Source organism: Corvus kubaryi, unplaced genomic scaffold (assembly GCF_017639235.1).
Source record: "Corvus kubaryi isolate FWS band 111438036 unplaced genomic scaffold, C.kubaryi_AGA036_p1.0 138, whole genome shotgun sequence".
NCBI classification, from domain to species: Eukaryota; Metazoa; Chordata; class Aves; order Passeriformes; family Corvidae; genus Corvus; species Corvus kubaryi.
Window position 1 is genome coordinate 1,719,401 of NW_024580672.1, and position 14,922 is coordinate 1,734,322.

Genomic DNA, 14,922 nt, shown 5'->3' on the forward strand with positions numbered 1-14,922 from the left:
CTGATATATTTTCCTTAACTTGTTTTAACTACAGTCACAATCCAAACCAATAATTATATCCCTACTTCTGTTGACAGTATTTAAATATTTAATAACTATGTATATTAAATATATATTTAAATAAGCTGCATATAAAACCCTCCTCTCTCTGCTTTTCAGCCATTCTTTTAAATACTGTTTGTGGTGATGTGGTGGTGTATGCTACTGGTTTTTGTCAATATTGAAATCTATTTGCTTAAAGTCATTGCATTATGGTGCATCCAGAGAAAGGAGCATGATTTGTATGGGGTCTTCTCTGAAAAATCATTATGTGATTCACTTGAAGAACATCATTCTCAGACATTATGTCTGTCTGACAGAAAACATTAAAAAAATGATAGCTGACATAAAAAGCTCCTAAATCATAACGGGGATTATGGGAGCTAAAATTAGGTACAAACAGAAATGCAAACATTAGGGTAAATGTTCATGAGCTAACAACTCTAGAAAAAAATTTTTAGAACAAATCTAAACCTGTTTTCTTTTTCTTTCTTTTTTTTTTCTTCCTTTCTCTCCAGTTATGTTATCACAAACCCACCATATGAATTTGAGCTTGTGCCGACGGACTTGATCTTCTGTTTGATGCAATTTGACCACAACGCTGGCCAGTCCCGAGCCAGTCTTTCTCATTCCTCCCATTCCTCCTATTCTTCCAGCAAGAAGAGCTCATCAGTTCATTCTATCCCATCAACAGCAAACCGACTGAACCGCACCAAGACCAGGGATTCCCGGGACAAACAGAAGTATGTGCAGGAAGATAGACTTTGATATGTGTATCTACTCCCACTGTGTGTGAAACTTGCATTCACCACCCATTCTCCCTGGTTAATGTTTCCAGCAGTAATGTTCCCTGTTTTCCCATGGAGTTCTCCCTTTTTGTACACATATTTTGCATATGTATGACAGTGTGCATGTGATTGTCATTTTTATTTCACCACCATAAAACCCTTAAGCACAACAGCAACAAAGCAGACGGACCAAAAGTTATTTATGATGCTAGGGGAGAATAAAAAAAGAATTCCAAACCCATAGGCACACTGAAAACATAAATAACTCACTGCAGTTACTCTACATATCCAAAAATAGAGTATATTTAACATGAACACTTGCTCTTGATGTCAGAGTCACACAAAGAAAGTCATTTAGTGCAGAAGTGTTGATGTATGTTGCAGTAGATTTTTTTAATACTCATATTTACAGGAGCTGATACATTTATTTGAAGCTTATAAAACTATCCTATTGAAAAAAAAACCAAAAACTCTGCAAAAAAACCCCCCTGCTGATTTTTCACTCTCAAAGCTTATATTATATAGGGCTTACACTCTTTGTATAGATTATTGCTACACATCTGCTTTATACCGAAGCAGTATCAGGGACTTTTCTGCTTGTTTAAAAACTTTCTCTAAAATACTAGTCTTTTGGAGATGGTGTATTTTCCCTTTAACACTGAAATTGTCTGGGCATGAAGTAGTAAAACTCCAGTGGTTTAATTTAAGTTTAGAAAGAGTCTAATTGCATATTAAATTATTATTCTGTCTATTTATATTGCCACATGAATAGCTATATTTTCTTTCACTTTTGACATTTGGGATAAAAAGCCATATGTATCATAAATATTGGGTGTAAGTAATTAAAAACTGCCTTCTTGGGACTTTTACGTCTTTAAAAGGTGAATTAGTCACCTTATGTACAGAATAAATAATGTTCAGAAAAGAGCAAGCATTTTTCTATGCTTACATATCAGATCTCAAGGGACTTTGTTCCTTTCCCCAGATGGTAATTTAACTTTTCCAAGTTAGTGTTGGTATAAATCTTCCAACAAGCGTCCTAATATGTGAAGAACCTTCAGAAATCTTGCCGCATGTTCTACCTGTTTTTTTTCAACAGGTGCATGCCAATATGCAGGAATGCAGGGAAGACAACTGAGTGCCTTTAAATCTCTCCCATTTGGGGAGAAAAGGTGCTGTGCCCCGGACAGTTAATGAGGAGAACAAGAGGGCTGGGTTGGAAATATTCACTGTGCTGAGGCGACATGTTCCAGGCACTTGCCAGAATTTAGTTCTTGCAAATTGTCACCAATGACACATATAGCCAAAAAAAATTGTGGCAGGGAACTAAATAAAGTAGTGCAAAGGAACCTGCCCTAGACAGCCATAGAAATGATACTTCAGGCTTGCTTTTACTTTTTGTTCTTGGTTTCAACTTCAGAAGCCAATGTATATTTTGAAATATACAACTAGCTCTAGGTTTATGGAGGGTTTCTGAGGGTAGGGAGGGCAGAAACACATACCCTCTTCCCTGGCTATCCAGCAAGAAAGCATGCAAACAGAAAAAAATTACTTCTATTTGGAATGATTAGCATTGAAACTGCCAACCCAGACAAGGTGCTTTTATGGTTAGTATTGTCTTCTACCTTCCCCTTCCCCAAGCATGATAATTTTGAAGATTTGCTTGCTGTGTGAATTGACAATAAAGCCAAGCACTTTTACTGACAAAACCTGGAACCATGTAAGTGGGCTACAGAGAATACCACTGTGCAGTGCTGAGCATAATGATTGGAATACAGTGTATATGTGTGAGTGTGCATTCAAATGCAGCTGTAAGTCCAATCAGTGAAATATGTTGCAAATTATGGTTCTCCCCTACAAATGAGACTATTACAGTTGCTCTTCATCATAAAGAAAAATTCATGTGTTCCTTTTTGCAAAGAAAGTTATCATGTTTTGCCCTGAGAATATTTATTACTACAAGGATGTGCCAGTTAAAGTGCTCAACCAGAAATATGACAGTTTAAAAGCATTGTAAAACTTACATAGCTTACTTCTTTTTCTAAAGTGCAACAAGGATGAATAGAATGGGCCAAGGTATGAAAATTAATGGTTCTGCATGACCTAGCAACTGCTGTGGGTTTCCCTCTATAACTTTGTCCTTGTGAAAACTTGTGAAATTAAAAAAAAATAGTTACAAACTTTATTCAGTTATTGGTTTGTTTGTTTGGTTGGTTGTTTTGTTGGTTTTCTTTTGCCTTTTTTTTCCCTCCAAACCAGAAGTAAAACTGGCTGCTGCTGCTGCTGCTGCTGTTTCTCAACCCTGTTTTATTTTTTTATCCTCTCATCTGCTTGCCTTTCTAATTGCACGTGTCCTTTTGTAAACACCCAGGTTCCTGCTCAATGAAGATGCCTATCGTGGTGCAGACATTACTTTAATTTCCCATTCTTCATTCCAACTTCTTTCCTCCCTTCCCCTCCCTACTCTCCTATTCCCCATGTATGTACATGAGCATCTTTTTATGTCGGCAGTATTGATTGAAGATAGTTGAGAGCAGTTACACATTTTGGAAGAACGTTAATGGCTTTGACACCAAAATGCTTTTCCATTAATGTTTTATCTGTTTTCCATTTAGCAGAGAAAGGAAGGGTGTTAATATGAAGCCACTTGTCACATCCTACATAATGATTTTATCCAAAAAAATAGTATTTGTATAACAGTGCAGCTCAAATAGGAAAAATATAAACAGAGTACATTAGAGAAGCAGCTTGCCTACTCTGAGAGCAGCAGAAGAGGAATATCTAATATGGATACAAATCTGAGTTCTTCAAATTACACTGAAGTCTAGTCCACCTCTGTCTTCTATCCTAAAATTAGAATTCTAAAGCTTTTGACTTTTAGTAATATTGTGTACAATTTCCACTGCTGACTACAGTTAGATTGATCAAATAGTTTATTCTAGTGATGACGTTTTTCTGATATGGATATACTGATGGAGGTTGGTCATTATAAGTAGAGAAATGCTTATATCAACTTTATGTTGGTTTCTGTATGGAAAATTAAGAGGAAATGTCCTGTTCTATCCCAGGTAAAACAACCATAATACATAGTTAGTTTTTGAAAGTGGAGAAGTATCACCAATGTCAGGAGGTGATATTTTAGAGTTTTAAATGAAGGTTCTGCCATTTATATCAGTCACAGCATGGTTTCAGCATTGGAAACCAGGTTCTTAGTTAGACAAAACCATATCTAGCAAACCTGCAGGCTCTTGGCATGGGTTCCTACTGACCTAAACACAATGGATCAGGCATTTTCCAGTGAAATTCCCATTGTCAAAAATAATAATTTTGGTAGTTTAAAAAATAAAAAATCAAGAACAAGTCCAGAACATTATCTTTGTCACAAAATTTTAGTTGTCCTGGAGCAAAGTAAAGTTCTTCATAGAAAGAATAGTTTATTCTCTCTTTCCCTGCAAATTTCTTACTGCCTGCTACATGTAAAATATTCATCTGCCAAACAAAGAATTGCTGAGCAGGTGGGTGGAGAAACTTTCATTACTTTTTTTTCCTCATGCAGGGACAAATTACATGGGAGAATTTTCAGCTTAGTTATAAACAAGATGGTTACATGCAGGGGGGAGACACACAAACACATACATGCAAACTAATTTGAAAATGCAAGTGTTACAGAAGACAATAAAATCATGTTTTAAACAATTGGAAGCTAACCTGGGATTATGGTGAGAATAAAAATTTAGTAAAACCTTTGTGTTATGTTTAGGTAGTATTTTCTTGGCCTCTGCTTAGAAGAGAGGGTGTTTCACAGTGACATTTGTTCTAAGTTTCTACTCAGTCTAGAATTAATGATAGAAATTTTAAAGCACCAGTACAATAAATCTGTTGGAGAGAATTGCTGGAGTCCTGTACAAGTTGAAGAAATGTATTTTGATCTCTTTGCTTTGGTTATTTATATCCTTTCTTTATGCTGCAGGGAAGAGTCTTACACAAAAATGTTAATTTTTATTTATTTGTAATATGAGCATTAAGCCTTTTGAACCCTCACGGATGCGCTGATGCTGATAGCCCATTACAAACACAGATGTTTGCAAGGAAAGTAAATGTTTTCTGCTTTCTGATACATGCAGTTACTTAGCTGTTCCAACATCTGTCAGGTGATGCTGTCAAAAAGAAGCCTGTCAAATAGAGTAGGAAGATCAGGGACTTTGTTCAACAGTTCTTAGAAAAATAAGATAAAAAACTATGCCTATTGTCACTATAATGTAGAAACACTTCTGATAAGGATCAATATGCATATTCCAAAAGGCAGAGAAACTGAATGTGACAGAGAGCTTAGAAAAAGCTTGGTGAATACAACAATATATAAAGACTTTACAAAGGGGGTTTCTGAACTGATTTAAAGGAAAGAGTAAGTAATATTTAAGATAAGTAAAAATCTGTGCTGAGACTCAGGAAGACATACCAAAATCAGGTTGTAAGCATAGCATAAAAGACTGAAAAGTCTGTAAGGGCTTCAAGAAGGACATTTAGTATCTGGGAGCAGAATACAATAGTGGCCAAGAGTAAAGATCAGGAGTGTTAAGCTCACATTTCAAAGGTAAGTAGAGAGGTCAACGAACTTTCACAGGAGATTCATCGTTATGTGGTCAAAGATAATTTTAACAACAGAAAGGAACAGGAAAGGTATAAAGCTGGGTCCAAGCATTGGATGCTGGAGATGATAATGCTTGGATCACGGTTTCAGCACTGGCAAGAAGAAATCCAAACAGCAGAAGAAATCAGAATCTACCAGCTTCTGCATTTATTATTAATTTTCTGTATTTATTACTTGCCAGGTAAAGGCAAAAAGAGACTCGGTGGTGTCTTTTTAAAGAACAGCTCCCTAGATAGGAGTTTTATTGTAAAGATTAATACATAAATAAATAGCTTATTTTGAAAGTTTTAGGGAAAGCAGGGTATTTCAAAGTGCTTTACACTGGCTGCTGAGAAACACAACACAGTTCTGATCCTTAGCACTCACGCAAATCTTCCCTTACTTGCTACAACATTGAATTAACTTGCACCAAGTTCTATTCGTAAAGAAAGTTTTTGCACCATGTGTTCAAAAAAGAAGGTAGTGATGAAAGTTCACGGTGCTTAACTTGCCTCAAAATCATTTTAAACACAAACCATTAGAAAACTGTTAGTTTGAAATTGTTTATGTGATCTCACAAGGCTTTTAAAACATGATAACCATCACACTTTACACCTCTCTGAAAGGTTAGTTTAATCGTAGATCACATAAAATTGGTTTCCACAAATGCGTAATGGTTCATGTGTCACACTTGAACTAAATGGTTTTTTAAATGGAGCTGAAATTATTTTGATGTGTACAGATTCCCAGACTTTTTTTTCCTACAACCTTTCTTAAACCGGCCCCCATCAGGAATCATTCCCTTAAAGTCTCATTAATAATTCAGATGTTCTGATTACTTTAAAAGATCTATGGAATTGAGGCTTTTTTTTTTTTTTAACTGCTTGACAAAAAGATAAATGAATGTAGAAAGAAGCGGTAGGAGTCTGGCAAGCTGTAGATCATCTCTGAACAGATTGTAACTTTATCATTCTGTCAGGAAGAATAATTTAAAGCACTTAATCAGTTAGCTTCAGTGTGCAGGATGTAACATTATGAATTCCTATCGTCCAATCTGTTCAAATCAAAGGGAACTTAATTATAATAGGTGAGAGAGAGGGAGATGGGAGATTGAACATCGTTCAGACTCAGGCAACTTTAAGGGGGCAGGGAATTATTTAGTCTGGTCACAAATGAGTAGGATATTTTTAAACAGAAGTGAAAAGCATTTTAGAAAACGACAAGAAAAACAATACAGTAGTTCTGTTTCCCTTCAGTAGCAAGCCACTAACAAGTAATATAATCCCTGGGTTTGATTTCATTTCTTAAAAAAGTTTAAGAACAGGTAACAAGAATTGGGGGGGGTCTGGCATGAAAGTTCTTAAAATCCATATAAATTGGAAGTGCTTTAATTTGATATTTGTGGAAGTGACGGAGAAGTCCAGTAATTCTGGAGATTAGGGCACTTCTTGAGAGACTCTAACACCAAAGCTCTTTGTTTATTTTTGTGCACTTACATCCAGGTATTTGTCCTTTATTCGTCTCGGTCTTTCAATTTCTTTTCTCTCCTTTACCTCCTGAGCTTTTGTGCTCTGTCCTTGGGTTTCTAAGGTGAATTTTGCCTTGCTAGTTTTTAATCATTTATTTATTAAAAAATGAGCATTCTTTCTGCTCCTGTCCTGATTTCAGAATTTCAGTGGTTAGCAAAAGTAGCAGTTTATATTATGAGAGACACTAAAGCTTCTGCAGCATTTTGGATTCTCCATTGGCATGAGAAGTAGTGCATACATGTCAGAGTGGCAGCTCTGGTGTGACACACTTTGAACCTTGCATGTAATAATGCAATGCCCAGAACTGTAAGTGTTCACTGCTCTGCCCACCCACCTCTGGAATTTGGGGAAGGAGGACAAGAATGGAGACAGACCCCTGTTCACAAATGCTTGTCAAAGCTCAAGTGCACCTAATGACCATTAGCCACTCTAGATCAGGAGTTTCCAAGTCTTTGAATGAAGTTATCTTGTAAAGTTGCATACCTGTCATTGAGAAATTACAGCAGAAATTGCTCCCTAAGGGGTTTAAGATTTTTTTTTTCTTTTGTGAATTTTAAGAAGCTTTTATCCATACCTGCATATGAACAGTGCAATATAGTGGTTACAATGATAAACAGCTGGGGAATGGCTGCAATTCTGCAGCCTCTCAGCATCCTCACTCCCTCCCACAGTGCTCCCAGCCCGCCTTAAAGCAGCACCATAAAATCCTCCTGTGTTCATGGGAACAGATACTGCTCAAAAATAGAAAAGAAAGAGCTTCCTCTCTAATCTTCCTTTAAGTCCTTGCTTCCTCTGTCTTGCTGTCACCTATCACGACTGATCCATTCAGGATTAGCTGAAGCCCCTACTACAGTCACCTGCAGAGTCTGGTGTGTTCCATACCCCATTTTAAACCCTAGAGTTCAGCAGTGCCCAAGCACCTGTGTGCTTTCAAAGTAGGGATATAATGCCCACCCTGTGCAGCAAGGCTGCCATCTGGCAGCAGGAATACAAGTCCTGTTTATTCTAATAGCAGCTGCAGAAAGTTCTTTACATTCTGCTGCATGATTTCTGGGCCAGCAGTAGCCACCACCCCAAGGCTGAAATGGTTCAGAGAAATCTCTGACTCTTTAGGTGCTCCTCTGTGTGTAGACTCACATGCTCTTTTCTGCATTACCTTTATTGCAGCTGCTCTCCCTGGCTTCTTTGTTTAGACTTTGATGTGTATCATTTTTTTCAATAAAGGAATCACCTAAGCATGGGGGCAAGGAAAGAGCTCTCTTACATCCAGCAAGCAGACTAGCACACTGGCAGTTTTCTTTAGCTTCTGTTATCAAATCTGCAAGCGTCATCCTCCTTTCATGTCAGTATTTTCAGAGGTATTAATCTAATGCACTGTACTGCTAGTAATTAGTCAAAGTCACCTTCTATTGATCTCTTTTTCCTATAAACTTTACTGACTGCTCCCTGTATTTTTATTTTTTAATGTTTCTGTGTATGTGTGCTTCACTAACTAAAACTTTCATTTTTCCCTCCTTATTCTGTCTCTACCTGTTTTGCTCCTTAGCAGAAAAGAAATGGTTTACAGATGAGCCGGATAATGCCTATCCCAGAAACATTCAAATCAAGCCCATGAGCACTCACATGGCCAATCAGATCAATCAATATAAATCTACAAGCAGCTTGATACCACCAATACGAGAAGTTGAAGATGAATGTTGACTTCTTCGAAGCCAGAACTATTTTTTTAAAGCCTGACAAACTTCATGAATGGTGATGTGACATTTATTCCTCTTACTTGCTGAACCACTGATGGAGAAGTTAAGAAGGGCAAGTTTAATGGGAAAATAAAGTAGACAGATCTTTGTTTGTCTGCCTTTAATATTGCTTCCACGTATTTTGGAAACTATTTCATTTATAAATGAACATAATCAAAACTAGTCATGTATAGCCTCTAGCATTTTAAATTATTTTTATTTATTAGAAAAAATATATTTTTCTTTTTTTTTTTCATTGTTAAGTATTTTCCCTTAAAAAAACGGCATATGTGGCCAGACTCCTAAGAATTAAAAAAACCCAACAAACCCTCAGTCTTTGGCTTAAAGGAGAATGATGGTCACAGTTATAAGGATATGTAATTAAGGGAGACAAAGGATATATTTACAAAAAGGAAAAAAGGTCCAACTTGTATTTTAGTAAATCAAAAAAAAAAGAAGAAAAAAAAACCTACAACACTTCACCAAAATGTTTCTTTATTGGAAGATGTGTATTTTGTTCAGCATTGACACCAGCTCTTAATAAATTGAACTTATTTATTTTCAGAGTTGAAAGTCATATTTTTGTACATGTGACATTCTTCTGAAATATTCTTTATTAGCATATATAGATCACCTTGATTGCCAGTTATGTGAGGGTCCAGTAATCCCCCCCACGGTGCCCTGTCCCTTCTCACGGTCACACACCCACAGGAACGCAGCACCCTCGGTAACGTGCTGTGACACAGGCACAGGGAATGTCACCACCCCAACCAGGGGCCTTGGACGTAACGGGCACTTGCTGGAAATGGCAAACCTGGCAATTGCACTTCACTTCTCATTAGCCATCAGCAGCTGCTAATTTCAGGAAGGCAAGCTTGGCAATTCTTCTTCTTTTGCCATGTATTACACTGCTTTAATCCAGAGTACATAAAATAGTGCATGGAAGTGTAAGTTATAAACCATCTCATCTACCACATTTTGTTACTTCCTTACTTCAGAAGTGCTGATGGCCTTTCATTGGTCTGAGATGGCACAAATTCTTCCTGATATGTATAGAGATTTAGCTCCAGATCCTTGTACTTTGGTCATAGCTCATACCCTGGTAAAGGGCACACTGAATCTCCTTTTGGTGAATTCAGATCAGGATAAAAACTGGTTTAGCCTCAGCTCTACAATCTCACAACATGCTGCCCTCAGTTAATTCTTACAACAAGCAACATCGTCTATTATCAGTTGTTTTTCTGGTTGTTGGGGTTTTTTTTTCCTTTTATTTATTTTTACTTTGCTGGAACACCACACATAAAAGTACAGTAATAACCAAATCAAAATAATAAAAGTGATGAATGTATTTATTATGATAACATGCAAAAGGCCTTTGATGGGTGCCTTTTGTGTCAGCAGTTTCACAAAGTTGCCAACAAGCTTATAGCCATCAGACAAAAATGTGATGTTTCATATCTGTGCTGCAGTATCTACCCACCCAAGCATTTAGGTTCTAAATGATTTAGTAACTCTCTCTATCTCAAATAAGCAACATGTGACACAATTGTGTGAAGAAAAAAAAAGGAAAGGCTGTGCTAATATGGAAACAAAAACCAAAACCACAAACCCAGAGTCATCAGGAAAAGCAGATTTTCATTGTGCGAGTTAACTTTAGGCTTTGTAATTTTGCAGAATTGCTAAACACCACAATTAAACATACTGTGGTATTTTTATCATTAGAGAAATATCAGTGAGTCAAACAAATACAAAGCAGATGATGACTTTATTGTGAAAACAATGATGATGTCCACTATATAATCCAACATTTAAGCCAAACTATCTCAGCTTTAATGTTTGTCCACTGGCTGCAGTACAAGTATAACCATACTAATACCTAATAGGCTTTATTCTGGAGTGACTTCTTGGACTGTGACTATTTTGTTGTTACATTTTGTAGAATAGCTATTTAAAGACAATAACAAGAATGGTTAATACAGTATCTGTAAAATTGGATTGTTTAAAATATTTCACTCTTCTACAAAGTAACAAAAAAACTCAAGCAGTTTTTCATTATTATTTAGATCCATGTTTAACGCATTTCACAGTCCCCAAAAGAGAAGATAATTCCAGTGAGTTCTTCCAACGTATGCTGCTTCAGCTAGTGACACGTTATAATTTACATCCAGTTTCTGCATTGGGTCATGTTAAGCCTTTTCTTTGAAGTTGGTGCTCCTTTTTCATTTATGAACTGCAGTCATATTACAACCAGAATGAAAAAAGCTGGTCCTGGTACAGGAGAATTGTAGAAATTTGTGTTCAACCCCGCCAAATACATATGATTTTTTTTACCTTAGAAGACTGGTGTTTACTATAGGGGCATAGAACATTATATCTTATACCTTATCATATACAGTGCCAATTCTGAGTGTTCTTCCTGCAGAAGTGAGCATTCACTGGATAAAACATACCAATGAATTGAATACAGCACCCCTACATAGCTAAGGTTTGTGTGTGTCTCTGTCCAGTTTAACTGTCACACCCAAAAATCCCATGCTACTAACTGTATATAAATAAAGGGCAAGACCTGAACACACTCACGAGCTCTTCTGGAACAGCTCCATAAACAATGGCTGATTGAACAACATTCAGAAAGAGCCAGCAAGACAGAGAGAAACAGGTGGAGTTATGGGTTTACAGTTCCTATTTATAGAAAAGCTAAAATCAGTAATCTTTTCGTACCCCTATTTTTGATAATCAAAGATGCAGGACTATCATCTGGAAATTGGATGGAGGAACAGATAGAAAACCTGTTGGGAATCTACGATATTCAGCTATTAAGGATTATAATAAGGCCAGGACCAAAAAATGGATATATGGAGTTACATCAAAGCTGGGAAAAGGGACCTAAGTGACAGCTGACAGATCACATGATGACGAATATAGAAATAAGTTCTTGGTCTTTATCAATAACTTCTACCCCTTTCTCAAAAGGCAAAAAGGAAAAAACCTCAGGGTGGGGAGGGAGGATTTTTCAGCTTTTTTTTTTTTTTTTTTTTTTTGTCATTAACTGCATGCACTATTGATACAGGCTATACAATGTTTTTTGGTAACTCATGGATAAATAGTGTGTCTGTGTGTTTGTGTTTGCATATATGCATGTCCACACATGCACACACATGTAGGTATATGTGGATATATACACACATATATGTGTATATGTGGATATATACACACACATGTATTTATATGTGGATATATACACACACATATGTATGGGGGTGTGCATGTATTTGATAGAGTCATCACAAGAAGGTATCATCATTTTTATTTTCCATTAACTGGGGTGAAGAAAGGCACAAAAAAGAAGAAAATGTGTGACTTGCAGGGCAGCACATGGAAGAATTGTTTCTGCTGTTTCCACCTGTTTTGATCCAAACCCAGACATCCCAGTTAGTTTTATGGGAGATGCACTGACATTGTGCTGCAGAGCCTTCTCTCACTGCTGCAGCGGCGCTGTGCTCCTCTCACCCCTGCACTTGTGTGCTCTCACTTTGCCAGAAAGTCTGCTGGCTCTCTCCGTTTCATGGCTATTATTTTAATTTGTCCCCTGAAGCCTATGAGCACTAAGATGAAAGGATAAAACTGTCTTCTGATAGATTTGGCAAGTGTCGAGCACAGCAGAAGTTGAAGTATAAAGAAATGAAGATATTCCTAGTTTAAATGCAATTTTTAACACCTTGATGTGATTGTCTAGTTCCTTCTAAAATAATAAGTATGTGATGTATTTGTTAATAGGGAAAAACAAGATGAAAACATTTCCTTGTACTTTTTAAAAACATTCTGAAACTGTCACTGACATTTTAGCAGCTTGTCTTTCAAATCAGCATCGATGGCCCAACAGTTGGGAATACATGGGACAGAAAGTACAAACCACTTTTTCTGGGCCAGGAATGGTCAGCTGGATGTGGAAAGGCCTCAGCCATAGGTGGCAAAGGGCAAATGTAATTTGCAAGCACAGTACAGGAGACATGCAAAAGCATTAGCCTTCTATTATACATTGTTGGATGGAGGTGGATGAGGTTGGCTGCTTTGGGCCTGTGAAAGGAACATTTTGCATTTCTTGAACTCTTCATATAGTAGAAGGAGAAACTACAATAGTGTATTCTCATTCAGGGAGGACTGGTTTTGTTGGGGCTGTGTGTGTCTGTGTGTAAACTACAGCTAACAACTATGGCAATAATTGGTTGCACAAAGTGATGCATAAACATACATGACCAAAAAAAGCAATAATTCACAAGTGGCTAATAATTTGTGTTTTCACTGCTTGACCACTCACTGGCCAATCCATAAAAATGTTAGCAACTGCCCTGGACTAGCTGACTCACACGGGCTCAAACTCAAACACAGAGCAGGTGCTTAAATGGTTTTAAGACGTGGATTCCTAAGGGCTCCTGGATCCCAATGTATTTGAAATGAACACATATTGAGGTCAGTGTGTGTGTGTGTGTGTGTGTGTGTTTTGTTTTTACAGCTGTTATCATTGTGAATTTCTTTAGCACCAAAAGAAGTGTGTGTCTCACCTTTCATTTCTAGTGTTGAATGTGCTTAAACAAAATAACCAAGTGTGTGAAAGGCGATGAACAGAACAAAGTGAAAACAGAAATCTGTTCCCAGTGTTACAGTGGATTAGCCTGGGAATATCTCTCAAAGTCAATGGCAGATGCACAAAAAATTCAGAAGAAAGGAGAACTCTTTACAGTCCTTCTGTTTTTTTCCTTTCTGTGCCATCTGAACCACCAACATACAGAGAAGCACCTTTTTAATTTTAATTATTTTCTTTTTCATTCTAAAGGTTCTTGAATAATCACAGGCTTAAGGGAAATAGTTTTTTTTAGAAGTCATTATATATGCACACCAGGCCTCCTAATATTCCATTAGCAGGCCTAATATTCGTAGTATTTTCATGCTGAGTTAATAGTAGTAGTTACAGCCCCATCTGAAATAATGAAAGGAGTGTAGGAGCTCTTCCGCTGTAGTCACTGCCCAGGATGGTATGTGGGCCTACAGTACTCGTAAGTGTGTCCCACCATTTATCAGAGCTATATTTATGTGAGTAATGCATCTATTCTGCACAGATTCTCCACTGGAGAACACGCAGCCACGCTGAAGCTGTGCAGTCTCTGTGCAGCAGTCTGCGTGACCAGGAAAATTCCACTGGAGCCCGTAGCGAGGACTGCTGCTCTGAGGCACCTGCTCTGTACAGTGGTGTGTTATTGGTAACTGCCAAAATGAGAAGGGGTAGGAAAAAGGACGAAAATATAAAATATAAGGTATTCTTTTATTACTTTGGATCTAATTTAGAGCAATAACTAACTTAGGAAGCTAAACAGTAAGGCTGCATCTAATTAGAACCTTTATGATGTTGAGACAAGGTTTCTTACTGCTTCAGTCAATGCATTTTAGAGGAGATCTCTATAAATTGAAAAAACCAAACAACCCAGAACACAGCATATAGGCAGTTGAATACATGTAATAAAACCCATGGATTTTTCAGAAACAAAAAATGTGGCATATGAGCATTTTGTTGACTGGACAATAACTAGTAGGAACCACATAAAAATGTCAGCAAAAGTTATCTCAAGCAGTTAAAAAAATTTCACTTCTGCCATAGTACAGCTTGGGACACACATGCTTAGCCAATGCAAATATTCTAACCTCTGGCAAAAAAAAAAAAAAATATATATATATATAACTTTTACATTTCTGTAGAGTTCAAGACTGATGAAACCATTTTCTTCCTTCAGAAAAAACACACACACACCAATACATATATACAATATATTTTGATTGTTTCACATGTCTGCATTATTTATAGTTTGGAAATGGAGATGGTGAGGAGGTACACTGAGAACCAGCTAGAATCTTAATTTAAAAGTTCGTCAAGAAAAAGGAGTACGACTTCATCATTTTACTTTTAACATCATGGGTTGGTGAGAGAGCAAATGCTGGTGCTCAGAAATGATCTACCTGACTTTGTCATATGTAATATCCAGTGAAAAATATATCGTCCTGTAAAAAGGGTTTGTACATAACTTGTACATGGTTTCATTTTGTATTTTTCTCAGATTAAAATTTATGTATTTGTGTTCTAAAAGAAGGAGAGATTGCTGTGTTTTCTTTTTTCTCTTCTAGAAAGTTCGTAACTTGTATCACCAAGT

At 36.9% G+C, this 14,922-nt stretch overlaps 1 protein-coding gene across 50 annotated transcripts in view; it reads left to right on the top strand.

The window, feature by feature from the left end:
- KCNMA1 (potassium calcium-activated channel subfamily M alpha 1) overlaps positions 1 to 9,288 on the top strand; it is a 439,385-nt gene extending 430,097 nt beyond the window's left edge. For 19 of the 50 annotated variants that reach the window (XM_042018554.1, XM_042018555.1, XM_042018556.1 and 16 more), the window contains 3 exons: positions 558 to 782; positions 2,875 to 2,903; positions 8,533 to 9,288. In XM_042018554.1, coding sequence (XP_041874488.1) covers positions 558 to 782; positions 2,875 to 2,903; positions 8,533 to 8,687 — 409 coding nt within the window. In that variant the 3' untranslated portion in view covers positions 8,688 to 9,288. Of the gene's footprint in view, positions 1 to 557; positions 3,013 to 8,532 lie in introns of those variants that run through there. The other 31 variants (XM_042018550.1, XM_042018553.1, XM_042018576.1 and 28 more) reach the window with 4 other exon arrangements.
- The last annotated feature ends 5,634 nt before the right edge of the window (positions 9,289 to 14,922 follow it).